The sequence below is a fragment of the Mirounga angustirostris genome, unplaced genomic scaffold (genome assembly GCF_029215605.1).
Source record: "Mirounga angustirostris isolate CCGP_5_RB_7025 unplaced genomic scaffold, mMirAng1.0.hap1 SCAF_13, whole genome shotgun sequence".
Classification (NCBI taxonomy): domain Eukaryota; kingdom Metazoa; phylum Chordata; class Mammalia; order Carnivora; family Phocidae; genus Mirounga; species Mirounga angustirostris.
The window spans coordinates 104,276,206-104,291,250 of record NW_026991721.1 but is presented as its reverse complement, the minus strand read 5'-3'; the positions used below and the strand labels follow the sequence as shown (position 1 = coordinate 104,291,250).

General features: G+C 38.6%; 1 protein-coding gene across 6 annotated transcripts in view; it reads left to right on the top strand.

The window, feature by feature from the left end:
- ATM (ATM serine/threonine kinase) overlaps positions 1 to 15,045 on the top strand; it is a 121,898-nt gene that overhangs the window by 34,136 nt on the left and 72,717 nt on the right. For all 6 annotated transcript variants that reach the window (XM_045895110.3, XM_064577496.1, XM_045895111.3 and 3 more), the window contains 10 exons: positions 1,503 to 1,628; positions 2,806 to 2,931; positions 4,109 to 4,198; positions 6,041 to 6,203; positions 7,173 to 7,372; positions 9,717 to 9,799; positions 9,896 to 10,051; positions 10,893 to 10,968; positions 11,100 to 11,230; positions 13,614 to 13,734. In XM_045895110.3, coding sequence (XP_045751066.1) covers positions 1,503 to 1,628; positions 2,806 to 2,931; positions 4,109 to 4,198; positions 6,041 to 6,203; positions 7,173 to 7,372; positions 9,717 to 9,799; positions 9,896 to 10,051; positions 10,893 to 10,968; positions 11,100 to 11,230; positions 13,614 to 13,734 — 1,272 coding nt within the window. The remainder of the gene's footprint in view (positions 1 to 1,502; positions 1,629 to 2,805; positions 2,932 to 4,108; positions 4,199 to 6,040; positions 6,204 to 7,172; positions 7,373 to 9,716; positions 9,800 to 9,895; positions 10,052 to 10,892; positions 10,969 to 11,099; positions 11,231 to 13,613; positions 13,735 to 15,045) is intronic.

The window sequence follows — 15,045 nt, the reverse complement described above, 5'->3', positions numbered from 1 at the left end:
ATGATGAGACGCTTGGTTTAAAAAACAAAGTGACAGTACAATGCGTACAAATAGGGAAAACTTAGCATGAAAAAAGGAAAACCCAAAAAGAATAGTTTGTGTTTCTTTTGTACCAGGAATTCTAGTAGACATTAAATAAGTAGAATTCCTTGTGTAGGTTAGTGGGGAATAGTAATGGTTTTGAGCATAGGGATTCTATGATGAGAAAGAACCACTCAGTACAGAGAAGGGAGATGTTACAATAACAGAAAAGGACATCATTTAAACTGATCTAATAGATTTTGGTGACACTTGAAAAGGAAGAAGTGATTAATAAAATGTAATAGAGGAACCAGCAGTCACCCATATTTTGGAGGTCACTAGTAATTTCTCATAAATCATTTCCTTTGCTTCTTAAGATCACAAATTCTCTTTGTGTGTGCTGTTTTCTTGCCAAAACTCTCATTTCTTTTGACATGAGGTAAATGCCTTTCTGCCCATTTCTGTGTGTTCAAATCATCCAAATGTCAAAATCCTGCTAAAAGCCTTTCTTAGATAATCTCAGCCATGGTAATTCATCTTTTAATTTTCACAGTACTTAGTATTTCTTTTTAAAGTGAGACTTAGCATCTTCCTTGTACTGTGGATATTTGTATGTTTTATACACAAATGTCTCAAACCATGCTTTAAGCTCGTTAAAAGGCATACATATTAAAAAAAAAAGGCATACATATTTTTATTAATCTTTGTATATTCCACAACACCTTGTTATATGGTAAATGGTAAAATATTTGTTGAATAAAATAAAATCTGCAAGTTACTCAGTGGAGTGAATTCAGTAGCCAAAGAGGATGACCCAGAGAACCAGAGATAGTATACCTTATCCTTAGTTACTGGCATTCTCCTGGGTCACAGTTGTAACCATTTTGTAATATGGTCTTCTGTGTTTTCCCCTAAAATGCCATTTCCTGCCGTATAGGAACAAAACAGTCTGAAAATCTTATTTTTCTGTGTAGTTAGAAATTTGTAAATAATTTTATAAAATTGGCTATGTGGTATCTACTTGTAAAAATTGTGTTGGTTTCTGGAGTCTAAAAAGCTTAATAGATCAAGGTTCTTATCCTTCAGAAGGTCAAAATGTCATTTTAATATCTCTTTATATGAATCTGATTTCTGCTCGTGTTCTAAGAGTTACAGACTTGGCTACCTTTTTTTTTTCTTTCCTCCCCTACCTCAAATGTGAAGGGCCTATGTGTGCAGTGCTCTGTGCCACTTTAAGAGGAGAGAGAGACCTAACCTGGCCATTAGGAGATACTTGTTTTTTTTCCTGAGACTCCTAGTTACCATTCTGCAGGGGTCTCTTAGATGTTCATAGAGATAATCAGAAACATGCCACTATTAACTACGTTAACTAAATTTGTTTCTTAATATGTACATAAATTTGTTCTTACAAAAGATGATCGTGGAATACTCAAAATTATTTATGGAACGAGTATTTTTTTTATTTTTTGTTTTACTTTAAGACTACAAATGCAGAAACGCTTATCCGGTGTTCCAGTCTTTTGGTGGGTGTTCTCGGCTGCTATTGTTACGTGGGAGTAATAGCTGAAGAGGAAGCATATAGATCAGAACTATTCCAGAAAGCCAAGGTATGAAATTTTATTCTATTAAAGTTTTGGATAAATTTGAATGAAGAATATTCCTGGGGAAAATTGGTATACTTGCTTGGAAAAACAAGACTTTTACATAGGTTAGCTCTTTCTCTTTCATTTATGCCATCTGAGAGAAATGATACTATCTGTCCTTCCTTAACATTTGCAGTTATTTTAAGCCAAGTATAAATAGAATAATTGAAATAATATCACATTAAATTTAATCTTACTAACAAAAATACTGATTTTTATGGGCACTTTTAAAAGTTTTTCCTGTGGGACGCCTGGGTGGTTCAATCAGTTGGGCTTCTGCCTTCGGCTCAGGTCTTGATCTTCAGTTTCTGGGATCAAGTCCCTGCTGAGCAGGGAGCCTGCTTCTCCCTCTCTCTCTGCCCCTCCCCCTGCTCGTACTCTCTTACTCTCGCTCTCTCTCAAATAAATAAAATGTTAAAAAATTTTTTTTTCCTGTGATCGATTGTCCTAAACAATCCTTGATTATTGTTATACAGGTAGGCTCTAAGTGTGAAACTTTTTTTCATCTTTGAGTGCTGTTCAGTCAGTGGTATGATTTGTAAGGATAACAAGGTATAAGATAGGTCATTTAAAAAATTGTTACCATGATTTTTAATTACACTGTATAACCAAATATAACTTTTTTTTTTAAGATTTTATTTATTATTTGTCAGAGAGAGAAAGAAAGAGCAGGGAGAGCGGGAGGAGCAGAGGGAGAAGCAGGCTCCCCGCTGAGCAGGGAGCCTGATGTGGGGCTCGATCCCAGGACCCTGGGATCATGACCTGAGCCGAAGACAGATGTGTAACTGGCTGAACCACCCAGGCGTCCCAACCAAATATAACTTCTAAAAAAGCTTCATTTTACTTCTTTTTTTTTTTTTTTTTTTAAGATTTTATTTATTTGTTTGACAGAGAGAGACACAGCGAGAGAGGGAACACAAGCAGGGGGAGTGGGAGAGGGAGAAGCAGGCTCCCCGCAGAGCAGGGAGCCCGATGCGGGACTCGATCCCAGGACCCTGGGATCATGACCTGAGCCGAAGGCAGTCGCTTAACCGAGCCACCCAGGCGCCCCTTCATTTTACTTCTTAAGTAAAACTTTAAAAAGCAATTACAGAACTGTAATTTTAACTGGAGTTTGGATTTTTCCTTCTTTTCTTAATAGTCTCTAATGCAGTGTGCAGGAGAAAGTATCACTCTGTTCAAAAATAAGACCTCTGAGGAATCTAGGATCGCTTCACTGAGAAATATGATGAATCTGTGTACCAATTGTTTGTGTAACTGTACCAAGGTAAGATGTTCTTACTTGACTGGTTAGTCTAGGAGGTTGATAACTGGTTGGTTGGTGGTGGTACTGGTTTTTGGGTCCATTCATAAATGTATACACTGATTTAAAATTAAAGTGAATGGTAAATAAAAGTAGCAACCGGAGGAACAAAGCAACAGGTAATCTGAGTTTCTTGAGAAATCAGTTCATCATTTCAGGAAGGTTTCTGAGGTTATTTTACCGCTTTTATATACAACTACACGGGCCGCTCTTTTATTGCCCGCATGTTTTTATTCATTTTTTTTAAATTTTATTTTATTTTTGAAGATTTTATTTATTTATTTGACAGAGAGAGACACAGCGAGAGAGGGAACACACCAGAGGGAGTGGGAGAGGGAGAAGCAGGCTTCCTGCCAATCAGGGAGCCCGATGTGGGGTTCGATCCCAGGACCCTGGGATCAGGACCTGAGCCGAAAGCAGACGCTTAACGACTGAGCCACCCAGGCGCCCCTGTTTTTATTCATTTAATAATTTGTTGACTACTGGCTGTGTGATGTGCATACCACTATGCCAGGGCTAGCGGGCACCACGAAGATAAACATCTCCAGCCACATACATTACTGTCTTTTGCCCAGACAGTCTTCTGTTACACTTGGTAGAAAGAGTGCTACTCTGTGTAATCTTTGTTCTGATTGGGGCCAAGCCTGAGGTATAGCTGAGCCAACCCAGGGTGCGGGTCGTGGTTGGAAAAACGTTTTTTGGAAGCTAATGATACGACATGGCTGTATAACAATATTACCAGTATATATTTTTCATTTTGTAATGTGTTTTTCTTTTTTTTTCCTTAAAAAAAAAAAAGTGTAATTTGTTTTTTGGTTTTTTTTTTTTTTTTTGCAAATGGGGAAGGAGACGAATGGAAGAATAAACTCTAACTTAAAATTATTACTTTTGTTTAGGGTTGGTAGTTGGTATTTTACTTTAATGTTTATACACAATTTAATGGACTATAGTTATTACTTTTAAAAAAGAAGTTAGTGTTTTTAATTCAGTTTATATCTTGGCCCTAATTGTAAACGGTTTATGCTTCTTATGATAGAGAATTTCCAGTGTAAAAAAAAAAATCTACATTTCATTTAAGATAGAGAAAATATTATCTGCCAGGATGACTTTTTATTTGTTTGTTTTTTTGTCTTAATTACAGCCCAGTCCAAATAAGATTGCATCTAGATTTTTCCTACGATTGTTGACATCAAAGCTCATGAATGATATTGCAGATATTTGTAGAAGTTTGGTAAGTATGTTTGTTTTACCACCCTATTTCATTGATTCTAAGATTTTTTTTTCGTTGACATCTCTCTTCAGTAGGGATGCATCTAACAAAATGTGGCATCTTTGGTTTTTTTTTTTTTTTAAGATTTATTTATTTGAGAGAGAGAGAGAGCATGAGAGGGGGGAGGGTCAGAGGGAGAAGCAGACTCCCTGCTGAGCAGGGAGCCTGATGTGGGATTCGATCCTGGGACTCCAGGATCATGACCTGAGCTGAAGGCAGTCACCCAACCAACTGAGCTACCCAGGTGCCCTGATTTTTTTAAATACAGAAATTAAAGTTACTTTGTTTTAGGAAGGAACATACTGTTTGCTTCTTAATGTCAGTACCATACATTCTGCTCAGCTTTTAATTTTTCAATAATGAATAATAGACTGAATGATTGGAAACTAATCATCTAGGCTTATACTTATTTCTGTGTAACACTAGCAGAAATCAAAATAATCATCTATCCTGGGGCGCCTGGGTGGCTCAGTTGTTAAGCGTTTGCCTTCGGCTCAGGTCATGATCCCGGGGTTCTGGGATCGAGCCCCGCATCGGGCTCCCTGCTCCGCGGGAGGCCTGCTTCTCCCTCTCCCACTCCCCCTGCTTGTGTTCCCTCTCTCGCTGTCTCTCTCTCCCTGTCAAAATAAATAAATTAAAAAAAAAATCATCCTTAAAAATAAAAACAAAAGGGATCTCTGGGTGGCTCAGTTGGTTGAGTGTCCGACTCTTAGTTTCGTCCCAGGTCATGATCTCGGGGTTGTGAGATTGAGCCCTGCTTCGGGCTTTGCACTGCTCGTGGAACCTCCTTAAGATTCTCTCCCTCCCTCTACCCCTGCCTCTCCCACCCCCAACCCCCTTCCCCACCCCTGCTTGCACACTCTTGCTCTCTCTGAAAAAAAAAATAAATAAATAAAACAAAAATTTTACCAAACAACCTATTTGCATTGTGGTATTTATTTTTCTTCCATACAAACGGACTTATGCTACACGTGCTCATTTGTCTGTATGTGCCTGGCACATGCAATAGATACTCAAATATATCTGTAACTTGGTTATTTTCACTTAATAATAAATTTTGGTCATTTTTCCATGTTGCTACATGCTGCTGTTCTTTACCTTTTTTAATAGTAGCGTTGTATTTCATTACTGGGAATGGAATATTTGTATTTTTAGCCCATCTGACCTTAACATTGGAAGTGTTTTCTATTTTTTTGTTGTTGTTACAAAGAGTTTTTAGAGTAAAGATTCTTGTACTTTTGTCTATTTGTATTTGTGCATATGAGGGATGTAGAATAAATTCTAGCCCTGGAATTGCTTGTTCAGAAGGAATGTGAATTTTACTTTTTGATGGATATTACACTTTGCTCCAAAATAATCATACCAATTTATACTTTTCCCCATATGCTCATCAATTTTGGGTAGTATAAAGCTTAATATAAGAAATTATTTTGGGGCTCCTAGGTGGCTCAGTTGGTTAAGCAGACAACTCTTGGTTTTGGCTCAGGTTGTGATCTCAGGTTCCTGGCACGCCCAGCGGGGAGGATTCTCTCCCTCCCTCTCCGCCTGCTCGCGCGTACTCTCTCCTTCTCCCTCTCTCTCTCAAATAAATAAAACTTTGAAAAAAAGAAATTATTTAAAAATTTTGCATATTATTATTATATAGACTTATTACAGTTTATCCATTTTTCACTGTTGGACACTTAATAGAAATACTGCAATGTTCATACACAGGAATCTTGATTTGTTTGAATAGTTGAATTTTAACTCCATCATGCTTCTGAAAGAAGCCCATTTGAACATCTTTCTTTTTCTTCTTTGAAGGCATCCTTTATCAGAAAGCCCTTTGACTTTGGAGAAGTAGAGTCAGGGGAAGACGACCCTGATGAAAATCTGATGGAGGTGGAGGATCAGTCGTCCATGAATCTATTCAGTGACCCTGGTGCTAGTGAAGCGGGCATGTCTGGAGATGGCCAGAGCACTTTCGGTGAAGATGCACTTACTGCTTGGGGTTGCTTTCACCTCTTTGTGTGCATTTGGCCGTACAAAAGGCCTCATACGTACCAATTTTATGCTCATTTTATTTTCCCTTACATAGTCTATGAAGTTTGTTCCCTTCTGTATATATTAGATTTCTCTGATTATTAATTGAATTTTATTAATTACTCATTTTATTCTTCATGAGAGGAATTTAAAATATTTACTAAAGAAGTAGAACCATGTGATGGGTTATTTGGAAAACAGCAGGAGAGGGAAGACACCCATACGGCCATCACTTTTAACCGTTTTCCATTATTACAATCAGCATCAACGTTCAAATGCTTTTTTTTTTTTTTAAAGGTTTTATTTATTTATTTGACAGATAGCGAGAGAGGGAACACAAGCAGGGGGAGCGGGAGAGGGAGAAGCAGGCTTCCCATGGAGCAGGGAGCCCGGTGCGGGGCTCGATCCCAGTACTCTGGGATCACGACCTGAGCCGAAGGCAGACGCTTAACAACTGAGCCACCCAGGCGCCCCATTTATTTATTTTTTATTCTGAGGCACCCCTCAGATGCTTTTTTTATACCTTGTTCATTTTAACAATTATAAGCGTTGTTTTTCATTAAGCTATTTGTATTGATAATTATCCTTTTTAATGGCTTCATAATATCCCAGTTAACATACATCATAATTCAGTTGACCATTTTTTCTTGTCAGAAATTTAGATTCCTTTTTCTCTATACTTATCAGTATTGTAATGAATTTGTCTGTATAGATTTTCCTATAGATTATTTCTGGATGATGGAATCCTAGGGTAACTTTTCATGAAGAAATTTGAAGCTTTTAGTGTGTAATCAATTTCACCGTAATTTTGCTTTCCATATACTTTTATTTCTTTTTTTTATATTTGAGCTAATGTTCAATATGTGTTTCCTGTATCCCTCTCTTAGTTTTAATAAGTGCTTTTTATTTTCAGGTGCCATGAATCCTTTAGCTGAAGAACATCTGTCGAAGCAAGATCTACTTTTCTTAGACATGCTCAAGTTCTTGTGTATGTGTGTAACTACTGCTCAGACTGGTCCTGTGTCATTCAGAGCGGCTGATATTCGGAGGAAATTGTTAATGTTAATTGACACTAGCATGCTAGACCCCACCAGATCTCTCCACCTACACATGGTGAGTTAAGGGAAAGTGACATATTCTCAGTTCTGTCTGTTGTTGCTGGGTAAATGTAGCAGACTGACATACAAGAATCATGTAGTACCTTTGATGGCTTGAAATTGCTTCCTTAGGAATGAGTCTGATGCGAGTTATAAAATACACTTTTTCTTTTAATGTACTGTGAAAAAATTTTAAGTGGATCCTGAAACATTGAGACTTGCATGGACTTTGGATAGATTTATTATCTTCAGGTGTGATTATTATAAATTATTTTAAAGTAGGCTAAGAAACATAATCTCTGATGTGAAAATAATACATAACTTTGTAGTTGAACTCTGAATCTTGCCTTTACCTTAGTTTATTTGCTTTAAAGTTTTGTTTTTGCTTTAAGTATTTTGTTTCTTTCCAAGTTTTTTTAATTCCAGTTTGTTAATATACACTTTAAATATTTTTTGATATAATTTCAAAGTCACAGTAAAATTACAGTACTACAGGGATTCTCCTATTCCCTTTATACACTCACACAGTTAACATTTCACCAAATTTGCCTTTCCATTTTCTCTTTCTGTGTGAATGCGCGCGCGCGTCCTCTCTCTCTCTCTCTCTCTCTCTCTCTCTCACACACACACACACACACACACACGTCTTTTGTTCAAAACATTTTGAGATTAAGTTGCTGATGTGATGCCCCTTATACTTCAGGGTATGTGCCAGAAACAGTGATACTCTCCTATAGATACTCTGCTAATCGGGAAATTAACATTGTATCATTGCAATTAGTTGTCAAGTCTGTTCAGTTTCTTTGAACTTGGAGCAGTTCTTTAGTTTCTCCTTCTCTTTCCTGACCTTCATATTTTTAAATAATATAGCCACTTGTTCTCTAGGAGCCCTCACTTTAGGTTTGTCTGTTTCCTGTAATTAGATTTAGGTTTTGGTGAGAATGTTAGAAAAGGAATCCCTCTCCTGCCCTGTCCCCATCAGTCTGTCCATCTGCTGGTAGATGAAACCTTCAGTTCCAGTCCGACATCGTAGAATTTGTTTTTTTCTCTTTCCATATTTGTAGCTCCCTTTTCCAGCAGTAAGAAGCTGGCTTCCCACTTACCTTCAATATAGTTACTTGTTTACTCAGAATACTTATATGTAACATACCTCCTGACCATGTAGGCCATCACCCCCTTTGCCCCGGCATTGGTGAACATTGAGGGAGAGCCTCTGGCTCACAGTTATGGTGCGTGAGTCCATGGTCATGCCCCCAGTCCCATAAAATTGGCAAACATCCCTGTGTTTCCTCAGCCCTGGGAAACATGCCAGGGGATTCCATGAGTAGAACCTCTTGCAGTCATGTACGTTGTGTCCTTGGTAGAATCCCTTGTCATGTTCCAGCTGCAGTGAACAAGCTGGTTGATCCTTTGACCCCAGCAAATGTGCTTGGTTGAGCCCTGTTCGATTCCCTGATTTTGCCCCCGGCAAACTAGTCAAGTCTCCAGCCCGGGCCAGTGAGGAGGGCTGGGTGCTTTTCTTGAGGCGTTGGTGCTTCACATCAGTTCAAGACACTCAGTAGCATCACATGTATCACTCTCAAGGCAAATATTTAAAATGGCCCAGTTTAGTCTTCTTTTATATCTGAGGAGTGAGAAACATTTTTCTACATGCAGATGGTAGGAAAAAATGTCTTCTGATTTCTTAATAGCTAGAAAGGGATTTGGCAACTCTCCGAAACTGGCTGCCTGGTTGTAACTACCATGATTATTGTAGCTGGTAGTTGCTGAGTGCTCTTTGGTATCCACAGTAGCATAGAGACCCCTACAAGGTTGCTCTATAGGAAGATAACTCAAGGTGTTTATGACTTTTTCCCTGCCCACAATTATCTCTGCTGTCCAAAATTCATTCCTAGGTCAGTTTGTAACTATTGAAGTCTTATCCCCAGGCATTATTTTTGGAGGGTAGGGATGTAACAGTAGTTTCAGATTCTTGCTCAGGCTCTTAACCCCAGCAGTGATAACAACTACTTATTTCTTGAATTCCAACAATAAATTCTAGACATTTACATTCTTTCCTTTATTCCTCATAGTAATCTGGCCAGGTGTGTGCTATATCCCCGTTTTATGGGTGAGAGTACAAAGGCTCAGGTGACAAGGCAAGTTTTTTAACCACACAAGTAATAGGTTGTAGTGCTGGCACTTGAATCCAGCTCTCTTTAACCTCAGACTTTTTTTTACTACACTGCCTCCTTTAAAAATTCACTGGTCTTTTTTGTGTGCGTGTTGTGTACGTGTGCATGCGTTCATGGATGAATTTATGGTTACATATGCAAATGATTTATGAAAAAAAATGATTTTTTTCTCTTCAATTATCTTAGTATCTAGTGCTTTTAAAGGAGCTTCCTGGAGAAGAATATCCTTTGCCAATGGAAGAGGTTGTTGAACTTCTAAAACCACTATCGTAAGAAATTAAAGCCATCTGTTATCCTCACTTTAAATTTATAAGCTAACTGGTATGTTCTGTTATACTTACAAAGTTAAACTTTTTCCACTGCAGCAATGTGTGTTCTTTGTATCGCCGTGACCAGGATGTTTGTAAAACAGTCTTAAACCACTTCGTTCCTGTTGTGAGGAACCTATGTCAAGGCGATACGGATGCTGAAAACACAAGGGATGCTCAAGGGCAGTTTCTGACAGTGATTGGAGCATTCTGGTAGGTGCAGAGTATTTTGCAGAGTTCTTAATTTTCTTTGCTACTCTGGATACAATTGCAGACTTTGCATTTCTACCTTAGTGACTTGGCTAATCCTTGAATGTAACTATATACAACCTTTAACAATAGTAGAATGTAGCTCCTGTTTTCCTCAATTGTGTGAAGAACTACTGAACACACTGGCCTTGTCACCATCTGTGTATTTTATGCGCAGACTGTGACGTAACTTTATGACCCTGAGGAGCACATGTATGCGATTTAGAACCCACCAACCCACTTGACTGATAAGGACTTCTGAATTGGTATAGAACGTGGTTTTGAAATCTTTGATATAAGAACAAAACTTCACAAATGTTTTCCTTTTAAAGCAAGTTTATGGCCTGGTGAGCAGAAGTGTGATAGCCCCTAGATGACGTATAATCATATAAAATGAATAAGATACATTAAAATGAACTCCCTTTTTTTTTTAAAGATTTTATTTATTTGTCAGAGAGAGCAAGAGAGAGAGCGTGAGCAGGAAGGGAGAGGGAGAAGCAGATTCCCGGCTGAACAGGGAGCACGATGCGGGGCTTGATCCCAGGACGACCTGAGCCGAAGGCACATGCTTAACCAACGGAGCCACCCAGGCACCCCTAAAATGAACTCGTTTTCAAACTAACTTCTTTTACGAAAGTTGAGAATATTGACTGGCATATGCCACATGATGAGAATTAAATTTAATATGGAAATTGGAAGGATAAGAATAATTAGAAATTGAATAAGTAATATCCAATGATTTTTTTTTTTTTTGACTGTGCTTTTACTGGAATAATTTGGCTTTGAAACACTTACTGTATTTCAGGCACCTAGCAAAGGAGGGGAAATGCACATTCTCTGTAAGAATGGCACTAGTAAAGTGCCTTAAAACTTTGCTTGAGGTGAGTTATTCCACGTTAATTATTAGTAAGGTCTCCAGTGAAATTTCTAAAGTAGCCTTTGTTTGTTTTTGTCAACGGGTGATTTTTCTCTTAGTATTTCATATTTAACACCAGTTGTTCTTTTCCCATAGACCGATCCTTATTCAAAATGGGCTATTCTTAATGTAATGGGAAAAGACTTTCCTGTAAATGAAGCATTTCCACATTTTCTTGCCGATAATCATCATCAAGTGAGCATGTTGGCTGCAGAGTCAATCAACAGGTAAGGGGTCCTGCCTTCACGAAGAGTCTGGGATGCCGCCGTGGCTCCCTAGCTGTGGCACGAGAAAGAGCCAGCGTCGGCCAAGGATCCACTGTACACCTGGCATGGATGCTTTCTCTTAATTCTTTTTTTTTTTAAAGATTTTATTTATTTATTTGACAGGGAGACACAGCGGGAGAGGGAACACAAGCAGGGGGAGTGGGAGAGGGAGAAGCAGGCTTCCCGCCGAGCAGGGAGCCCGATGTGGGGCTCGAGATGCGGAGCTTGATCCCAGGACCCTGGGATCATGACTGGAGCCGGAGGCAGACGCTTAACGGCTGAGCCACCCAGGTGCCCCCCCCCCCTTTTTAAAGATTTTATTCATTTATTTGACAGAGCGAGAGACAGCAAGAGCAGGAACACAAGCAGGGGGAGTGGGAGAGGGAGAGCAGGCTTCCCGCCCAGCAGGGAGCCCGATGCAGGGCTCGATCCCAGGACGCTGGGATCATGACCTGAGCCGGAGGCAGACGCTTAACAGCTGAGCCACCCAGGCGCCCCTGCTTTCTCTTAATTCTGACAGTCCTGTCACTTAGACACTGTTATTGCCTCCAGTCTGTAAATGAAAAGTGACTTCGAGAGAGAAAGTAACCAGCTCAGTGCCCTGCGGCCAGTAAGTGGTGGAGTTGAATGAGGTGTGTCTGCTCCCACTGACAGGACACCATGGACTGTTTGGCTGTTACTTTGTATTTTATAGGAGTTCATAAAATGAAAAGGAGCACATTTCACAGTGTGCTCATTACTGTTCCGTTCATGTGAGTGAACATACAATTAGGCATTGGAGTAATCCTGTCCTAGAGACCTGTTCTGTTTGAGTACTTGAAGAAGCAAGATTAATTCCTTAGGACTGCATGTTTCTCAGGTTGTCCATTTGATTTTTGAGATCTAAATTATAACCTATCTCTGCCTTTCCCACCTTCCACTCCCTACAAATAAAGTACCTCTCCTTTATTTTTCTCAGTAGCATGTATGACCACTTGAAATGTTACATTTTAAATGTAGCACATCTAGCTTAAATAGAAGCTGCTAGAAGGCATTGGTTTTTTGTCTGTTTTGTTCATTGTTGTATACTCAGCACCAAAAAAAATTATGGCATATGGTAGGTGTTCAGTAATTTATAAAATAAATGAATATTTGGAAAAGGAACTTACGTTATGCTTTTAAAATCACCAAAATTGAAAATCATTTGGTGGGTAACTTTACTATTCAGCTATAACTAATCAGTAATTAAAGATTGCTATAAAGAAATTGCCCCAGCAGTCACATAAATGTATGTGTTAGATAAACCTAACGTGTGTGCATAGTTTGAATATGCTGACAGTCGTGTGCACAAATCGGAATCGTGTCTAATCCCTCAGGTATAGGACGCTTTTCAGGACTTGAGTGTAAGGGTTACTAATGAATGTGAGCTTTACTTCAAGTCCTTAAAAGATGGAAAATACACAGCAAAGCTAAAGATCTGGGGATATGGAGAGCCACAAGTTAAATGTAATAAAGCAGGGCAGTGGTGGCTTTGGAAAACCTCTTTAAGATTTAAAACATACATAAATTCAAGAATGACATGAACATAACATCTGTTGGGATTTTTTTGCTTTTTGGTTATTGTTGATATTTAATAGTGGGCTATTGTAAGAGATGTTGGAGAACCTGGAGGAATCAGAGAACACCAAAAAGTATAAAAGCTTTGGTTACTAAAAAAGCAGAAAGGACAAAATTGATCAGAGTTGTCCTTAAATATGATAGGATATTATGCAGAGAACACTGGTCAGCTCTTTTCCATCACATAAAAAAATTAAATAGATCGTCAAGGCATAAAGCTATCCACTTTGCAGGACAAGATCACTTTTTTTTTTTTTTTTTTTTTTTTTAAGTAGACTCCCTGCCCAGCGTGGACCCCAGCACAGGGTTTGAACTCAAGATCTGAGATCAAGACCTGAGCTGAGATCAAGAGTTGGACGTTTAACCAACTGAGCCACCCAGGCGCCCCCGGGATATCACTTTTTAAAATTAGAGCAGGGGGACAGGAGTCTAAGGCTTGGTGTTTGATCACAGGATAATTTTTCTTTATGGGCTAGTTGGAGTTCAGGACTTTTTAAGTTTGGGCTCTAAGCTAAAAGATTTTTTGAGACCCTTTCAGTTCTAGGAGAAAAGGGAGTATATTCTAAAGACCAGATACTAACCAGTGCATCTGAACCTGTTTAAATGGGCTTAGATTTCACTGGGTTTTTTGAAAGAAGGCCCAGTATGCTAGTATATCTCACAGTGTGATTTATTTGTGTCCCATAATAACGCTTTGGAAAATAACGTTTAAGGTAAAAAATTATTTGACTTTTTTTTTTTTTTAAAGGTTATTCCAGGATATGAAACACAGAGGTTCTTCCACATTATTGAAAGCACTTCCTTTGAAGCTTCAGCAAACAGCTTTTGAAAATGCATACTTGAAAGCTCAGGAAGGAATGAGAGAAGTGGTAATTTCAGCAATGCGTAATTGCTTTTATCCCATTCTTCTTACAAATATGCCATGTGTTACTTTACCAGTGTGGCCTAAGACAGTTTGCGTCCACCAGTTTACTAAAACAACTGTGTGAATTAATTGAAGTTGGTTAGAATTAGTCCAATAATGGCAACTTCTTTTGGTTCAACTTATATGTACTGTTTTTTGTGGGGGAAAAAACAAAATTTACTGAGTTTTTGTGGGAGTACAAATGGCTTTCTTTTTTTATTAAAATTTTTTTTAAATCGAAGTCGGGTTAACCTACAGTGTTGTTATATTAGTTTGGGGTGTATAACATAGTGATTCTGTACATTACTGGTGCCTGTCACGGTAAGTGCGGTCACCATACAGTATTATTACAGTGTTACTGAGTATATTCTCTATGCTGTGTTTTCCATCTCTGTAACTTACTTATTTTATAGATGAAGTTTGTACCTCTTAGTCTCCATTCTCTGTTTCACCCATTCCCCCACCCATCTCCCCTCTGACAACCACCAGTTCTCTGTATTTAAAGTCTGATTTTTTGTTCATTTGTTTTGTTTCTTAGATTCCACATGTAAGTGAAATCATTTGGTGTCTGTCTTTTTTTGACTTATTTCACTTAGCATAATACCCTCTAGGTTCATCCATGTTGTTGCAAATGTCAAGATCTCATTTTTTTATGGCTGAGTGATATTCCATCGCTCACACACACACACACACACCTGCATACATACCCCCCCCCCCACCACATCTTCTGTATCCATTCATTTATCACTGGACACTGGGTTACTTCCATCACTGGGATATTGTAAATATTGCATAGAAGTGCATATATCTTTCAAATTAGTGTTTTTGTTTGAGTAAGTACCCAGTAGTGAAATTATTAGATCATAAGGGATTCCCATTTTCAATTTTTGGAGGCACCTCTGTACTGTTTGCCACAGTGGCTGCCCCAGCTTGCATGCCCAGCAGCAGTATACGAGGCTTTCCTTCCTTCCACATCCTCCCAGCACTCTTTGTTTCTTGTCTTCCTGGTACCAGCCATTCTGACAAGTGTAAGGTGATAGGTATCTCGCTCCGATTTTGATTTGCATTTCACTGATGATACTGTGTCTGTTGTCCATCTGTATGTTTTCGGGAAAATGTCTTATTTAGGTACTCTGCTCATTTTTTAATCAAATTGTTTTTTGGGTGTTGAGTTGTAGAAGTTCTTTCTAATAAATATTTTGGATGTTAACTCTTTATCAGATATATCATTTGCCAACATCTTCTTTCATTCAGTAGGCTGCCTTTTAGTTTTGTT